This window comes from Pan paniscus, chromosome 13 (genome assembly GCF_029289425.2).
Source record: "Pan paniscus chromosome 13, NHGRI_mPanPan1-v2.0_pri, whole genome shotgun sequence".
Classification (NCBI taxonomy): domain Eukaryota; kingdom Metazoa; phylum Chordata; class Mammalia; order Primates; family Hominidae; genus Pan; species Pan paniscus.
The window spans coordinates 60,827,847-60,845,688 of record NC_073262.2 but is presented as its reverse complement, the minus strand read 5'-3'; the positions used below and the strand labels follow the sequence as shown (position 1 = coordinate 60,845,688).

Below are 17,842 nucleotides of genomic sequence, written 5' to 3'. Positions count from 1 at the left end.
GAGCAATTAGATTATATTGAACCATTTCCAGTTTCTCAGTGTATTGAAAGAACTTTATCATCACCTTTTAAAAAGCTCTCCCAAGATTTAACTATATCCATATCACCTAGAGTTTATTAGCTGGATAGTATCCATTTACAACAGTGAGGCTCTACATCTAGTCTACGAATTTTACTGTCCTCAAAAAACCTGGTGGAGTTCGAGCAAGATAATCTTCTTTGGCATAGGAGCCTCCCTTTGGAAACATCCCACAGTCAACAAATGTGTTAAAAACAGTTTTTTAGAAAATATCTATTTTGTGGAGAAATAAAAGCCTCCTATCACTTTGCCTAGTGAAAGTAAGCAAAAGTAGATGAAAATGGATGGTAGATGGCAAGGGTGAGAATTTAAGAACTTAGGAAATGTGATAGTTTTACTTGGTAGTTTTTCAGAGTTTTGAACTTGAAGGGGTTGTTTCAACTCAAAATCTCTAAAATCTTCATTGACACCGTTTCCCAGCTAATAGGAAAGGACTACTTGGTTTCCCTCCTGTGTTGCTGGAGGGAACACAGAATCATGGATAAGAACTTGGCCTCTGGTGTCCTTCCAACCTGGTACAAGCTGGTTGTGTACTCACCGGCACTGGAAACAGGTCATTTACTTAACCTTCATAAGCTTTATTTCTTCATCTGAAAAATGGGAATAATAGGATCTGTCTTATAGGTTTGCAATAATGTGAGTTCAAATTTATTATTTACTAAGTGTAAAGCCCTCTTCTAAATGCTGTTAGGTATTACTTTAATTTCTACCACAACTTTATGATGTGGGCAATATTAATATCCCCATTTTATAGGAGAGGAAACAGAGGAGACACGGAGGTTAGGTGCTTTCTTCAAAGTCACACAGCTAGTAAATGTTATACTGATTCAAACCAAGGAAGTCTAGCTAAATGAGATGGTATAGATGTGGCATAAATGCATACAACTATTATATCATCATCTTCTTTGATAAAAAAAGGTTATAAAGATAAATTTAAAGCATAGGAATGTAAGTCCTGGTAATCCTGGATCCTACAAAATTTTAGTTATTCAACTTATATATCATGGCCTTCTGGGTACAAGACTTAATGTCACTATTACTGAACACATTCTTGTTGAAAACATAACTTTGATAACTACAGTCTATATGATTAGAATTCTTTCCATCTGTGAATGCTTTGAAAGAGGAAATAGCTGTTATCTCTTATCTATAATCAGTATTTAGAACTGTGATGTAAGCTATTTTAGCTAGCAAACCTAAAATAATTAAAGCATGTTCAACCCTCAGTTATTTTATTACAGTCTTTAAATGGCATTAAGAATGCCATTTTCTTCATGCTAATTCTTGACTTTCAGAATTAATAGGCAGGTGTTACTAATGGTGCATATCATTTACAAAATTAGTGACTTCTTTTCATTAAGATGCAGGTTTGAATTATAAAAGACAAGGGCATTTGGGTTAAGATGACTTTGCAATTTTTCAGTAGAAGGAGGACAATGGTTTATAGCAGTCCCTGGAAATCTAGTTGCCTGGTACAAAGGAAATTCACCCACCTTGTTCACTAATGCCAACACACTTGACCCATGAATTATATGCTCTAGATCCAGTTCAATCAGGTTAAACTTCCTAGAAAACGTCATGGGGTTGTTACCATAACCATAAATTGCTAATGGTCAAAAAGTAAATTTTTTTTTACTTTCTGTGACTTTCAAGTTGGTTGAATATGTAAGGTCTTCTATATGAGATTTCCTGTGACTTCATATCAGAAAGATAAACTGTTTTCTGAAATTAATTATAATTATTCAATCATTAGCAAATAACTATATGCCAAGGCATTTTAATATTTTGTCTTATATGTATTGTCTTGTTTTGTTTTAACTCCTTTGTGGATCTCTAGGACTGACCAATTAATATTTCTTCTGCCCTTTCCTCTCAGGCTTTACCTTTAATAAAATTTCTTAACTTTAATGGGCATTAGACATCAATAATGTTGCCCAGAAATATTTAGTTTGTACCTTGTTCCAAGTAGCCATGCTTTCTCATTTTTAGGTTGCTGTTGTTGCTCAATTTGATCCTGTTAGAATGATGTCAGATACAATGGCATCAAAAGCTAGAATGGGCATTGAAATTGAAGAAGAATTTATTCTTCAAAAGCCACTCTTCACATTGAATACATACAATGAACAGCAGGTAATTATGGAAATTAGCATGACTGATGAAAAAGCCATGATGATGGTAAGGACTGTAGAAGTGTGTGTTTGGGGTTACAACAGTTTTCAATATTTACATTTGAATATCTTACATATTAACATAATTTTTACTTCTAAATGATAGTACATAATTACTACATAATTCTTAATATTACAAACTAGTTAATAGGTTACCATAGAACAAGAGGTTACCTAAGAATGTTATAAATCTGTCATTGAAGCTTATTTTTTAAATTTTTTAAAAAATGCTTTATAAAATTTTATTTGAGAGCTCTGTATTAATATTGTGTTTTGTTGTTTAAATGTTTATCTGTTACATTAAGAATTATATTTAAATTCATAATATAAATTATATTAATAACTGATACTGATGACAAAGCAGAGGAAAGTTTTTAGAAATGAAAATGAACAGAAGATAATACATCAGAGCTAGTGATAAAACATTTTTTACGGAAAAAGGTGTTAAGGGCTTATTTAACCATTTCTAGGAACCTAGGGTTCATTTTAATCTGTGCCTGAGAATCTGTGCCTGTAACTGAGAAAGGATTTTAAAAGATCTTTTAGATGGATGGATTGAGGGATGGAAGGTAGGAGGGAAAACAGATGAATGGATGGATGGATGGATGGGTGGATGGATGATATATCAGTCACTGAAATTAAGAGAGAAAGTAGTTGTCAGTTTTACAAATCTAAGGAGAGAAGCTAAATAATTATTTAATTATTTAAAAACCAGGAAACCATCCATTCATCCGCTTATGTCTCTACTTTGTGCGGCATACTTTGCTAGGGACTCTAAAGAGGCATAATTCATTTATTAATTGAACCAATATTTATGGAACATATATTATATTCTGGCTCTGCGTATGGTGCCTGGGCTACATCAGAGCAAGATAGGCTGATCTTGTCTGGAGGAAGTGAGCAAAAGAGCCTACTGGGGAAGGAAAGTAGCATGTGTAGCAACAATGCCACCAGGGTGGGATCAACTCGTAATGAATGTCTAAGGGTTGCCCTAGGAAGAAGAAGGGAATGAATGGCTAACCCCGACTGGAGAAGTCAGAGAAGGTGTCAGAGAGGAAACTTCTGAGCCCTATCTTAGTCAAATATTTTTGGAAGCAGTAGCAAAATCCACTCCAGATGATTTACGATAATAACAACAACAAAAATAGGTTGTGGGGGAGGATACATAGGGAGAAGGATTAATTACAAGGTTTAAGAGGTGTCTCTAGATCCTAGCTGCCGAAGTGGGGAGAATAGCTGAGGCTTGAAAGGATTGAAATCAGAAGCTAAAAAGTCTCAGGCCGCTGGGCTAACCCTTATACTCGGTTGACCTATTTCACCTCTGGGTTTGACCAAGCGGAAGAGGGTGGGGCAAGGCTTTTTCCTAGTATGTCTTCAGTGTAAGATACATGACAAGGGGTGCATGACAAGTGCTGGGAGAGGAGACCGGAAACATGTGTTAGGTTCAGGCGGTGAAAAGCATAGTAGGTCTTGCTACTAAGGCATTTGACCAGTAGTAGCAAGTAGGCCTTGCTACTAAGGCATCTGTATGCAGATGCCAGACTTTGAAGCTTTAAATTATATACAGTCATGTGCCCCATAACAGTGTTTTGGTCAAAGACAGACCACATATATGTTGGTGGTCCCTTAAGATTATAATTGATCTGAAAATTTTCTATTGCCTAGTAGTGTCTTAACATCATAGCACAATGCATTTCCTCTTGTATGTTTAGATTCACAAGTACTTAGCATTGTGTTACAACTTCCTACAGTAATGAGCACAGTAACAGCTCATTACTTCCTACAGTAATGAGCACACTAATGCTGTACAGGCTGTAGCCTAGGAGCAATGGCCTACATCATATAACCTAGGTGTGTAGAAGGCTGTACCATCTCAGTTTATGTAAGTACATGCTATGACATTCACACAACAAAATTGCCTAAGGACACGTTTCTCAGAATGTATCCTTGTCATTATGTGACACACAACTGTAATCAGATTTATGTTTTAGCTATGTGTCCTGAATGGAAAATTGGTGGGGGTGGGCATGGGTTGGGGTGAGTTCCTTTTAAAATGGCAGAGCCTTCATAGAAGTAGTGGTGGTGGTGGGGTCATGAATGGCTCTGGCTGAGAAAGGGAGAGGACAGAGAAAGTAAGGATGATTCGAAGCTGGACAACAAGTAATATTAAGAGCTGGTGTTTTGGATTCAAATCCACATCCACTGTTTATTGGCTGGGTGCATTTGTATAAGCTATTTACGTCTTTATGCCTTGTTTTCCTCATCTGTAAAATAATTATTTACAAAGTCCTTGTGAGCATTAGAGATAATAAATGTCCACTGCCTAAAATATTTCTTGGTACCCAGTAGTAATTCAGTAAATTATAATCATCTGGTGGTGCTGCCATTAACCATATAAGAATACAGAAAGAAAAACAGATTTAGGGAAAGAGAATTTGTTTTACTTATACCATGTTTAGGGTAAAAATATCTAGTACATATTTACAAGAAACTGATGGGCTGCCTGTGGGGAAGGGAATTGGGAAGATGAAAGTTCCGGTAGAGGGGAGATCTCCATTTCACTCTCTAGCTATGCAAAAATTGAATAATAAAAAAAAATTTAAGCCTCACAACATGGAACTGAAGAGAGAGGTGAGTCCTAGATGTAATTTGGGAGTCAATGGCATACAGGTTGCACATGAATCACTGGAGCACATGAGAGCAGACCAGGGAGAAGACATTGAGACAGAAGAGGAAAAACCTGGGTCTTAGGCTCATATTTGTTGCTTCTCAGACACAAATCTCTGTATTATTCTTGACTTCATACTCATCGTTGCCCCAAGCCCTGTATCTGATCAACTGCCAAGTGCTATTGATTCTTGTTTTCATAGTGTTTCTGACAATTATCTCTTCCTTGCTACCAGCCAAGTTCAGACATTTATTACTTTATGTCTAGACAATTGTAGTAAATTCCTAACCACTCTCTCGGCCTCCATTTCTTCTTTCCCTGACACCTTAATTTATTCTGAACTTACAATCAGACCCATCTTCCTATGCAACTACAATGATTATATTATTTTTATGCAAAAACTAGAAACAAACATACCCTAGTAGCTCCTTAGACTCGGCATGGCCATGCAAGCCTTTTAAGTTCAAGTCCTAGTCTGAGAAGCATCTGTTTCCAGTGTTCCTCAATGGTAACCAGTGCTCTGCTCAAACCACCCTTATCCCAAGTTGGCCTATTTCACCTCTGAGTTTGTAGGTGTCTTCCTTTCTCATTAGGTCTCTCTTCCTCCCCAGTCTGCTTTATAGACTAAGTTGGACTTTAAGGGTAGTTCAATTGCTCATCTTCACCTGAGACCATCCGCGTGCCGCCACCACCAGGAGATGCACCCCCATGTTTTACTGCTTTTAGGGCATCTGCCACATGTTGCCATAATCTGTAGTTATCTGTGTACATTTTTATTGCCCAAGTTCGCCTAAGAGCTCCTGGAGGGGCTGCTTTTACTAGCTTATTATCACATCCTCTAGGGGGACTTCAAATCCATGTAAAATGCCTCATTAGGTAAAATCCATATGTGGCCACCTTCTTATCATTTCAAACAGTCTCTGTTGACATTTAATATTCATAGGAGGAGGGGAAGAGGAATAAGATCCAATCAGCTATAAATGAAAACAGAAATTGAACTACTCATATGTCTACTTCCACTTAGAATCAGATTGATGGAGGCATTTTCTACTTCTGTTTGAAATAGAAATCCAGCCTTGGAAGAAAAGTTCTATTGATTTTGTTTTTCAAGTGGTGGCCATGTGTTTAAACTTAATTTACATATTGCCAGATGATGGAGAAATTAAGATGCTTTTTTTGTGGCTTAGATTTATTTTAATCAATGATTATCTGTATTTTATAATTCCAGCCAGCAATAAGTGATAAATCAATAGTAGCACTGAAAGTAAGCTTCTTTTACTTCATCTTTTAATAATTTTAACGCATTATATTTTGACTAATCTAGTACACTATGTTCTATATACCCTACATTGGAAACCACTGATGTACTGAAAAGTGATAATGTCAAAAAGGTTTAGATGTTTCCAAAATATAGTCACTGTATTCACAGTTTACTGTCACCTAGTCATCTGTCCAGTAAAAACAAATTAGTTTGGGAAAACATGGAACTAAATGTTAAAAGTTATTTTAGTTCAATGAATTGCTATTTAAATTGTATTTTTATTTCTACAGATAATTTCTGACCCTAGACTTCGCTTCGAGTTAGCGCTTCGAGAAGCTGGACTTCATAGAACACTTTATGCTAAAGAGATATTACCAAAAATTAGTCCTCAAAAACCTCCAAGAAAGGACATGGAGTCTACTGTATTTAAAATATAGAGCTCATCCTCAAATTCTATATGTAAAGAGCATTTTTCTTTGAAAACATGTATATGGATAATAATAATTACTACTTTCTAAAATGTTTGAAATATCAGACATAGAAATCATAGCACCTATTAAAACAACTTTGCCTTTCTTTTGTGATTCTTAGAATTTCATGCACTATATTTCCTGTATCTTTAAGTTATATTTAATAGTACTAAATTCCCCCAAATTATGGAACTTAATTATGGCACATATAGTACTTATAGTATAATTTAGTAAACTACATGTTGGAGGTTATGTTATCCTATAAAAAGAGCTCAAAATAACTTTGTGAGAATTATAAATTATGTAGCTGCTACCTGCTAATGTTCATTTCTGCTTGTTATTTCAGAATTTGACTTTTTAATTATGGAAGCTTCATTATCATTAATACTTCTATTATTTCTTGGTTATTATAAGAGGAGACTCAACCTTTCTCTAAATTTAGAAACCAATTTGGTACACCATGTTTACTGCAAACCAATCATCCAAACAATTTCATTTTGCAAATTAGCCCTTAAGAAGAAATTAGAAATTAGAAATAGCATTTCAAGCATGGGAATATCTGTTTTGGTTTGGAAATATATATTTGTGTGATTGTTTAGAAGAAATATTTAAAATTTCATAATATTTAGAATGCTGTCAAAAATTCCAAATTATCTATTAAATATTTAGATGATTTTATAGAAAAGGAGCATTTAAAATAAAACTCAAACATAAATATTTGACTATTTCTAAAAAATAATTTTTCAAGCAGAATAACAAGTTAGTGTTGTTGAAAGTTGCCATTGTTACAGTTAAGATTACCCCACTCCTTTTTCTCTCTATTGCAGCTCCCTGACATTTCCCACCTACCTCCCAGGGGTTGCAGCCTCTGTGCAATTACTGGAATAATGTAAAAAAAAAAAAGCCCAATCCAACTAGTGGAATCTTTGACTTTATGATTGTTCCCAACATCATGGAAATAAAAAATACAAGTACAGCCCCGTTAGAATAAATCTTCACAAAAGATTCTATGGGCAATATCTTTATCTGCATTCCAAAATTCATTCTAACACCCTTTTTGTTGCCTCATCATAACATCTCATAAAAAGAGAGGAAGGAGTGTTTAACAAGAGCTAGAGAGTAGTGAGCATTAGTATTTATCCTTACGGTATCTCCCAGGGTTACAGTGTTCCTTTATGGGTCCTCAGTTTGCTTGATGTGACGCCTCAGACATAGACCCAAGAAAGCCCTGCCATGTCAGAGCATACCCTCTCTAAACAGCATGACACCAATATTCCTCAGAGTCCACAGATCCTTTCCAGCATCAACATCCACACTGATGTCCAGAGGATCACACTCAAATTCCAGCTGAATAGTATCCCCTTTACGTTTTCCCAACAGTCAGACTAGTAGCTGGTGATAGTACTGTGAGGGATAGCACCACCATTTTGAGAACAATCAACTGACATGTGGTGGTTCCTTGTAGACTCTGGGTATTAGACCTTTGTCAGATGGATAGATTGCAAAAAATTTCTCCCATTCTGTAGGTTCTCTATTCACTCAGATGATAATTTCTTTTACTGTACAAAGCTCTTTAGTTTAATTAGATCCATTTGTCAATTTTTGCTTTTGCTGCAATTGCTTGTGGCATTTTCATCATGAAATCTTTGCCTGTGCCTTTATCCTGAATGGTATTGCCTAGATTTTCTTCTAGAATTTTTATGGTTTGGGGTTTTACATTTACATCTTTAATCCATCTTGAGTCCATTTTTGTAAAAGATATAAGGAAGGAGTCCACTTTCAATTTTCTGCATATGGCTAGCCAGTTCTCCAAGGACTATTTATTGAATAAGGAATCCTTTCCCTATTTTTTTTCAGGTTTGTCAAAGATCAGATCTAACCAGCATTTTTTAAAATAAAACAAAATTGAATAAAGAAATCTGAAATCCAAATGGCTAATGAACATATGAAAAGATAGAAGTACCAATTAAAGCCCCCAATGAATTATCGATATATACCCACCAGATGGGCAACAATGTCAAGAAATCTAACAATATCATGTAGTGATAATATAGAACGATGGGAAACACCTACTGGTAGTAGGAGTGTAAATTGGAAGCATTTGAACTTATCTGATAAGGTTGAAAGCATTCATACTCTGATCCAGCAATTCTACTGCTAGATAGATGCTCTTGAGAAGCTCCTGCATGTGTGTAGGAGGACATAAACTAGGATTCCCAAATGAAAACAAGCAGAATGTTCATCAACAGTAAATAAATATAAAAAATGTGGTGTATTCAAATACGAATTGCATCCAGCAATGAAAATGAATAAAAATAGCACCATGGACATATTTAGTGAAAGGAGCCAGAAACAAGAGCATGCATACTGTGTAGTATTTTATTTATCTAAGGTACAAAAGCAGGACAAAGTAACCTATATTATTTAGGGATATATGCATAAGTGGCAAAATAATAGAGAAAAATAGAATGATTAAAATTAAAATCAAGGTTATGATTACCTCTCAGAGATGCAGAGACAGTTGGGAGTAGGGGCTTCCAAGTTACTGAAAACGTTTTATTGCTTAACCAGGGTAGTGATTAGAGGATCTGTCTAATTATTCTTTAATGTTTACATAAGTGTTTTACTTATATACTATAATAGGTCAATGCTATGAATTCCCAATGAAATGAAAAAAATTTAGAAAATTATGAAAACAATCTTTTAGCATATAAGTGTATTGGAAATAATCTTGTTAGCCAGTTTCTGATTTAATATCCTTAATTTACATGTATTTCTGAGACAGGAAGGCCAGTCCCTACTCAGGAGTCATATTTACCCTGACATGGGATAGGATCCCCTTTATTTTCCTCCTCCCCAACCCTTGTGCTCTGCTTCAAAAGGTTGTGGCTCTTGCCAGTCTAGTTTGCCTAGCAGGCTTGAAAAAGAAAGAAAAGAGAACATACCTAGTAGGAGTAAGCACTGGGCCATGAAAGTTTATTTCAATTATCTGTGTTTCTGTATAGTGGGTCATAAGAAAAATATATTTATTAGTGGGTAATGGTCCAAAAAATATTTAAAAACCACTACCCTCAATCCCATGGTTAATAAATGGGATATCCTGATACAGCTCCACATCTTTGAAGACGATGGGCTTGTTTCAAACTGAAAGGAAAGAATGTAATCCACCTGGTAGAAATTCCCTTACCTCCCTACCACCAAATCTGCAAATACACCCAAATGGGCATTTACTTTTGCATCCTCTAGCAGAGGGAGAAACCCTCCCTCTATCAGAGACCAATGTTTCCATGTGTGTTTTGGGTTTCATCCCATCTCAACTCTGCAAGAATTTTTCTTTTTTGTTTATTCTTTTTCTCTTCTATATCTTCAAGCTCTCTCTCAGCATACAAATATGCTAGAATAAACTCCACTTTAAAAAGAAATCTCCATTAACCCCGTATTGTCCCCTAGCTACCGGGCTGTATCTCTGCTCCTCTTCTCAAGCAAACATTTTTAAAGAGTTGCCAATAGCCATTAAATGTCTCTTTTCATCTTCCAGTTACTGTCACTCATTTGATTTAGCTTTGCTCTCAACTCCTCTGACACTGCTTTTAGCAAGGTCACCAATGAACTGTGTGCTGGCAAATCTGATGACCACTTCTCAATTTTCATCTTATTGACTTCATGACAACATTTGATTCAGTTGACAACTACCCCATCCAGAGCATGCTTTTCTCTTGGCCTCTATGATACCAGCCTGCTTCACCTCTTGCTTCTCTGGTCATTCCTCAATTCCTTTTCTGACTCCTCCATCTCTATCCATCTCCAGATGTTGAAGTGCTCCAGGATTAGACCCTTTAACTCTATCTTTTTAATTGTATTATCCAAGGGGACATCCTTCAATGCTGTACTTTAGTTTTAGCTTTAAATTATGTCTTTTAAGTGTTTTTTAATCTACAGGCTTCCCCCTCCATCCATTTTCCCTGTTTGCATTTTATTTATTGAAGAAACAAAGAAATTTATATGCAGAATTCCCTATGCTGGATTTTGTTGACTTTATCTTTTTGGTGTACTAATAGTTTAATGTATTCCTCTCTCCTTTGTTCTTTGTGTTTGCCATAAATTGGTAGTTGACCCAGAGGCTTTATCAGACATAAGACTCAGGTCGTTCTCTTTTTTTCTTTTTTCCAAGGCTACTTTATTGTGGTGGTGTGTTCCCCCAGCAGGATATGCATGTTATCTGATGGAACTTCTTTTTGCAATTTTTGCTGCCACTAATTCTCAATGCCTAAGTCCATTAATTAATTACAGATTGCATGGTAGAGATATATTCAAATTCAATCACTCTTTCCTTTGTTACCTGGAAAAATTACATAAAGAAAAAATTTTCCTCTTCTGGTATTTGATAGTATAAGAGGAGTAGGCTAAGTGTTTGAGTTTTTTTTTTAACCTAACAGTTTTACAAATAATGAATTTATTCTTTGACATCCTGCAAAGGTGATCAATTTTGTTGTATCTTTATGAAGTTATGAATTTAAATGTATTTGATCATTTAATCTATTAAAGTGTTATCCTTATTGATGCTCCATTTATTCCCCCTTTGCCTAATGGAAACCTTTTCAGTTTGGCTTATGAATTCTATTAAGATAGCCTAATAGACTTGGTAACTTCCTTGCTATTCCAGTTATCTATTGCTATGCAGTAAAACTTAGTGGTTCAAACTTCATTTTTAAAAATTATTTCTCATGTTTCTATGAGTCGACTGGGCTCTACTGGGTAGTTCTCACTTGGGGCCTATATTAATTTCCTATCACTGCTGTAACAAATTACCACAAATTTAATGGTTTAAACAATGTAAATCTATCTTATAGTTTTGGAAGGTAAGAAATCAGAATTTAATCTCATTGGGCTAAAATCACAGTGTTGACAGGGCTGTATTCCTTTCTCAGGGCTCTAGGAGATAATCGGTTTCTTTGCCTTCTCCAGCTTCTAGAAGCTGCCTATAGTCCTTAGCTCATGCTGTCTTTCTTTTATCTTCAAAGCTAGCAGTGGCAGGCCTAATCCTTCTGACATCCCAGCACTCCACACTCCTCTTTTGCCTCCCTCTTCCACTGTTCAGAACTCTTGTGATCACATTAAGCCCACTCTGATAATTCAGAATAATCTCCCTATTTTAAGGTCAGGTGATTAGCGATCAGAATACCCTTTGCCATGTAACATAACATTCACAGATTATGGAGATTAGGAAATTGACATCTTTGGGAGACATTTTCTGCCTACCACGGGGTATATTATAAATTTGTAGTCAATTGCTAGTTGAGGACGTAGTCATCCAAAAGCTCAACTTGGCTGAATGACCAAGAGGACTCACTTACCTGACTGGCAGTTGATGCTGGTTGTTGGCTGGGAGCTCATTTGAGGTTGTCAATGGGACCGACCACCTACACATGACTTCTCAAGATGGCTTGGCTTTTCATAGAATGGTAGCTGGGTTCCAAGATAGAATTTTCCAAGAGCAAACATTCTAAGAGGTATAAAATGCAAGCTGCTAGACCAGTTAAGATCTACTGCTGGAACTGGGATAGGGTCTTTTCCTCCATACTCTTTTCATCAAAGCAGTCATAGAACTCTCCCAGATTAAAAAAGGCTGAGAAAAAGTCCACTTATTGATGGCAAGGTCACATTGGAAAAAAGTATGTGAAATAGGAAATATTTTTGCAGCCACTTTTTGAAATCTGTCATGTTTGTTATTGGGCATAACAAGATGTTTTAAGCTCATTTTGAATATTTCTTGCTCTGACCTGGAACTAACCTTTTCTCTGAGAAGCTTTGGTTCTTTTTATTGGAAAATCGTATTTCAAAACCAAAATTTGGAGACAAAGAATACACATTGCTACTAGGTTGATCTTCTATTCTAGACCTTTTCAATGAGCATGGTTAGAAAATACACACACACACACACACACACACACACACTCCCATACATATACATATACATATACATATACATATACATATACATATACATATACATACACATATACATATACATGTACAGACATATATACAAAACAGGCGAAGTGCGGTGGCTCACACCTGTAATCCCAGCACTTTGGGAGGCCAAGGCAGGTGGATCGCTTGAGGCTAGGAGTTCAAGACCAGCATGGCCAACATGGTGAAACCCTGTCTCTACTAAAAATATGAAAATTAGTAAGGCGTGGTCGAGAGCGCCTGTAATTCCAGCTATTCAGTAGGCTGAGGCACAAGAATCACTTGAACCCAGGAGGCAGAGGGTGCAGTGAGACGAAATCGCGCCACTGCACTCCAGCCTAGGTGAGAGAACAAGACTCCGCCTCAAAAACAAACAAAAAAACCCCAACAAATCCAGACATATGCTTATATTATCTAAAGATAAAATTTTTTTATTTATTCTGTTACTTCAAATTCCATAGGATTTTCACTTGATATCTTGTATTTTACTTTTGTATTTTCTTTTTTCCTTACTGACAATTCTGGTGCCCAATTACACACGGATGTTAGAATATGACATAGTTACTCATTTGCATTATCCACACAAAAGTCTTAGAATAAAATACCAATATAATAAAAACAAAAATAATAAAATTTGGGGTTATTATGCCTTTTCTATTCTTTTTCTTTTTGTTATCTATATTGTGAGGGATTGTGTAGACATTATACACACTCTCTTTTATCCATGATTGAATCTTATTCTATAAGTAAATATATATTTACCAATACTGCCAGTTTTTAATGTCAATTTCTCTCTTGTCATTTAGGTTGTCTGAAGCCTGTTTTCCAGAAGATTATTTAGGAATTAGTCATGGAAGCAATATTTTCTGGGTCCTTGAATGTTAATAACAGGTTGATGGTCGTCTTTATAGTTGAAAATAAATTTTTCCTGGGTCTAAGATACTTTATTTACGTTTTCTTTTCTTAGCATAAAATGTCAAAGGGCTGGCTATAACATGGTTTTCTTTCCCTAAGAATCACTTGATCTTTTTGCCTAATTAGAGTTTTTTTCACTTCCTTTATAATATAGCAGTTTTACTGGACTTTGTGTTGTCATTCTGGGTTAATATACTTAGTAAATTATATTCCCTTTCACAATATAAATTCAATTTTATTTCAGGAATTTTTTTAAATTATAATTTTTAGTGTTTGTTATGTTTCCTTTTTTCCCCAGGACTGTTATTATGCTATTATGCTATGTTGGATCTACTTTGTCTGTAGTCTTTATTTGTCACTTTGTTTTGAATTCTTTTAATCTCTTTCTTCATTTTTAAAAACTTTTTTTATTTGGAAATAACTTTATAGAATAGCCGCAAGAATAAAATTGTTGTAACTTTACCCCAGATTCTCCCATTGTTAACATTTTATTCAACTTTTAAATTGCTTTTGTGTTCTTCTTTAATTTGATTCATTTCTACAGCCTTTGTTGTCTTTCAAGACATTGACTTTTTATCGTGATAAATATACATAATATAAAATTTACTATTTTAACCATTTTTAAGCATACAATTAAGTGGCATTAAGTATTTTCACATTGTTGTGCAACAATCACCCCTATTCATCTTCAGAACTTTTTCTTCATCTCAACCTGAAACTCTGAACCCATTAAACAAAAACTACACACCTCCTCCCCTCAGCCTCTGGTAACCACTATTCTAATTTTTTTCTCTATGAATTTGTCTATTCTAGGTACTTCATATAAGCAGAATCATATAATACTTGTCCTTTTATGTGTGACTTATTTCACTTACCATAATGTTTTCAAGGTTCATCCATGTTGTGGAATGTATCAGAATTTCATTCCTTTTTAAGGCTGAAAACATCCCATTGTGTGTGTGTGTATATATATATATAAATTTTTTTTATCTATTCCTCTGTCAAAGGACATTTGGATTGTTTTCACCTTTTGGCTATAATAACAGTGCTATAAACATTGATGTACAAATATCTGTTCAAACCACTACTTTTAATTATTTTGAGAATATACTCAAGTGAAATTGGCAAATGATATGGTAATTTTATGTTTAAGATTTTGAGGAACTGCCATGCTATTTTCCACAGTGGCTTTGCCATTTTACATTCCCATTAGCAATGCACAAGAGTTCCAATTTATCTATATCCTTGCTGGCACTTGTTATTTTCTGTTTTGTTTGTTTGTTTGTTTTTTATCATAGCCATTTCAATGGTGTGAATTGGTATCTCATTGTGATTTTGATTTGCATTTTCCTAATGATTAGTGTTGGTGAGAATTTTTTAGGTGCTTTTTGGTCATTTGTATATCTTCTTTGGAGGAATGTCTATTCAAGCCCTTTGCCCATTTTTGAATTGGATTGGTTTCTTGTTGTTGTGTTGTAGGGGAGCTCCGCATATTCCAGAAATTCATGCCTTATCAGATATATATCATTTCCAAATATTTTCTCCTATTCTGTAGGTTGCCTTTTTATCCTGTTGATAGTATCCTCTGATGTACAAAAGTTTTTAATATCAGTGTCCAATTTATTTTTTCTTTTATTGCTGTGTTTTTACTGTCATATCCAAAGATTCATTGCCAAACCCAATGTCATGAAGCTTTTCCTCCATGTTTTCTTATAAGAGTTTTATAGTTTTAGTACCTACATTTAGAGCTTTCATCCACTTTATTTTTTGTATACAGTAAGAATCCAATTTCATCCTTTTGCATGTGGATATTGTTTTCTCAGCACTGTTTAAAAGACTGTCCTTTTAATTGAATGGTCTTGTCACCCTTGTTGAAAATCAGTTGACCATATATGCGAGGGCTTGTTTCTGAGCTCTCCATCCTATTCCATTGGTATGTCTGTCTTTAGACTAGTACCACACTAACCTAAAGACATTAGTCTGATCACTGTAACTTTGTAGTACGTTTTGAAATCAGGAAGTCCTTCAACTTTGATCTTTTTCACTATTGTTTTGTTCTTATTTTTTCAAGTTTTTTTGGCTAGTCAGGGTTTGTTGAATTCCATACAAATTTTAGAATTTAAAAAATATTTCTGCAAAACAACACCATTGGGATTTTAATGGGGAGTGCATTAAATCTTTAGATGGCTTTGGGTAATATAGACATCTTAAAAATATTAAGTCTTCCAATCTATGAACATAGGATATCTTTCCATTTATTTATGTCTCCTTTATTTCTTTCAGCAATATTTTGTATTTTTCATTGTACAGGTCTTCTATCTCTTTGGTTGAGTTAATTCATAAGTATTTTATTCCATTTGATGTTATTGTAAATGGAGTTGTTTTCCTTTCTGAATTGCTCATTGTTAGTGTACAGAAACACAACTGACTTTTGTGTGTTGACTTTGTATCTTGCAACTTTGCTAAATTTGCTTATTGGTTCTAACAGTTTGTGTAAGTGTGTAATCTTTAAGGTTTTCTACATAGAAGATCATGTCATTTGCAAATGATCATTTTACTTCTTTCTTTCCAATTTGGATGCTTTTATTTCTTTCTGTTGCCTAATTGCTCTGAAAAACTGTCATGATGTTATCAGGGGGTTTTTCATATATGGATGGCTTTTATCATGTTGGGAAATTTCCTTTAATTCCTGATTTGTCAAATGTTCTTTTTAAATCACAAAGCAGTGTTGAATTTTGTCAAATGCCTTTTCTGCATCAATTGAGATGATTGTGTGACTTTATTTCCTTTGTTCTATTAATCTGGAGTATTACACTGATAGATTTTTGTATGTTGAATCATCCTTGAATTCCAGGAATAAGTATCTTTTGTTCATGGCATATAATCATTTTAATATGCTGCTGAATTCAGTTTGCTAGTATTCTACTGAAGATGAAACTGACATTTTTGAAGAACACAGTGTCATTTTAAACAAAATAGAATGTTTTTCATTTGCTCTTTGCTTTTATTTTTAAATTTTTATATTTCTTACTTCCTATTTTTAAGGTATTATCTGTTGCGCTTTTATTCATTTGTTCTTCTAGTTTACTCTTCATTTCTAAAATCTTTTTCTTTTATTTATAATATTTCCAGAGATATATTACCTAATTTTTGAGTGTTCCTAATTCTGATTAATTTCATTTCATGTATCATTTTCATAGTTGTTTAGCTTTTTATTTTATTTTTAAGGTTATAATTTTAATCTCTTTTGTGGTAATGTTTTTCTAATGTGCATTAATTATTTTAGGGATGTTACTTGGCTTCTTGATCTGTTGTCTGATGTTAATTTTAAGATCTGATACTTCGTTTCCTCATTTACACTTGAAATTAGTTTTCTTAATTTTTAGAAGTAGTTGTTGTTCAAGATAGTTTCTCTAACCTCATGGCTCTAGAGCTCTCTGTTTTGTTATATTTGTGCAATGTTCAAAAAATTTGGAAGCTTATTCTCTGGAAATATGTTTTCCCTTACTTTTATCTGGACCTTCCCTTTCCTTTAATGCTGTTGTCTCTGTGCTGCTCAAATGGGCGTCTCCTTGGTACAGTTTCTCCTCATTTGGACTCTTTGCCCTCAAAGTAAGTTTTGATGAGTTAGTTTGGGAGTTCATGGAGCCCAGACTTCTCTGGTCCCTTCAGACTTTAATGCAAACTCCTTTAACTTACCCATTATTAGAGGGTGTGAAACTCCTCTCAGCTTCAGATAAAATTTCCAGTGAGTACTTTTTGGATATTTTAGGGTTCTCAAGTTCATCTGATGCCCCTTGTTTTTCTCTGGTTCGTCCTGCAAAGGTACTGATAAAATGCAGTTCTTACTGGTGTCAGTGGTTACTCCTCATCCACTCATATTTTATTTTACAGTCTATGGAAATATACTGTCACCTATTTTTTCCTTGTTTTCTTGAGATGGAGTCTTGCTCTGTTGCCAGGCTGGAGTGCAGTGGTGTGATCTCAGCTCACTGCAACCTCTGCCTCCTGGGTTCAAGCAATTCCCCTGCCTTAGCCTCTCAAGTAGCTGGGATTACAGGTGTGTGCCACCAAGCTGGGCTGATTTTTTGTATTTTAATAGAGATGAGCATTCACCACATTGGCCAGGATGGTCTTGATCTCCTGACCTCGTGATATGCCCGCTTCAGCCTCCCAAAGTGCTGGGATTACAGGCATGAGCCACCACACCCAACCACTGTCACCTATTTTTAAGGATGATCTCCATGGGTATTTGGCTTTGTTATCCTATTTGCTCTGTTTCTTTTTATAGGCTGATTTAAGGAGATTCAAA

General features: G+C 35.0%; 1 protein-coding gene and 1 long non-coding RNA gene across 8 annotated transcripts in view; one reads left to right on the top strand and one right to left on the bottom strand.

Moving 5' to 3' along the window:
* Window positions 1-13,409, bottom strand: part of LOC130541282 (uncharacterized) — a 71,089-nt gene extending 57,680 nt beyond the window's left edge. Inside the window, exons 1-3 of the long non-coding RNA XR_008955321.1 lie at window positions 12,000-13,409; window positions 2,034-2,128; window positions 617-668 (exon numbers count right to left, since the gene is read on the bottom strand). This is a non-coding gene — a long non-coding RNA (uncharacterized LOC130541282). The remainder of the gene's footprint in view (window positions 1-616; window positions 669-2,033; window positions 2,129-11,999) is intronic.
* The window catches only part of CCDC148 (coiled-coil domain containing 148), a 463,587-nt gene that overhangs the window by 286,064 nt on the left and 159,681 nt on the right, over window positions 1-17,842 (top strand). For 6 of the 7 annotated variants that reach the window (XM_008958127.6, XM_003832701.7, XM_055108601.3 and 3 more), the window contains 2 exons: window positions 2,068-2,208; window positions 6,466-7,360. The exons of the other annotated variant lie outside the window; for it this stretch is intronic. In XM_008958127.6, coding sequence (XP_008956375.3) covers window positions 2,068-2,208; window positions 6,466-6,612 — 288 coding nt within the window. In that variant the 3' untranslated portion in view covers window positions 6,613-7,360. Of the gene's footprint in view, window positions 1-2,067; window positions 2,209-6,465; window positions 7,361-17,842 lie in introns of those variants that run through there. 7 annotated transcript variants of the gene reach the window in all.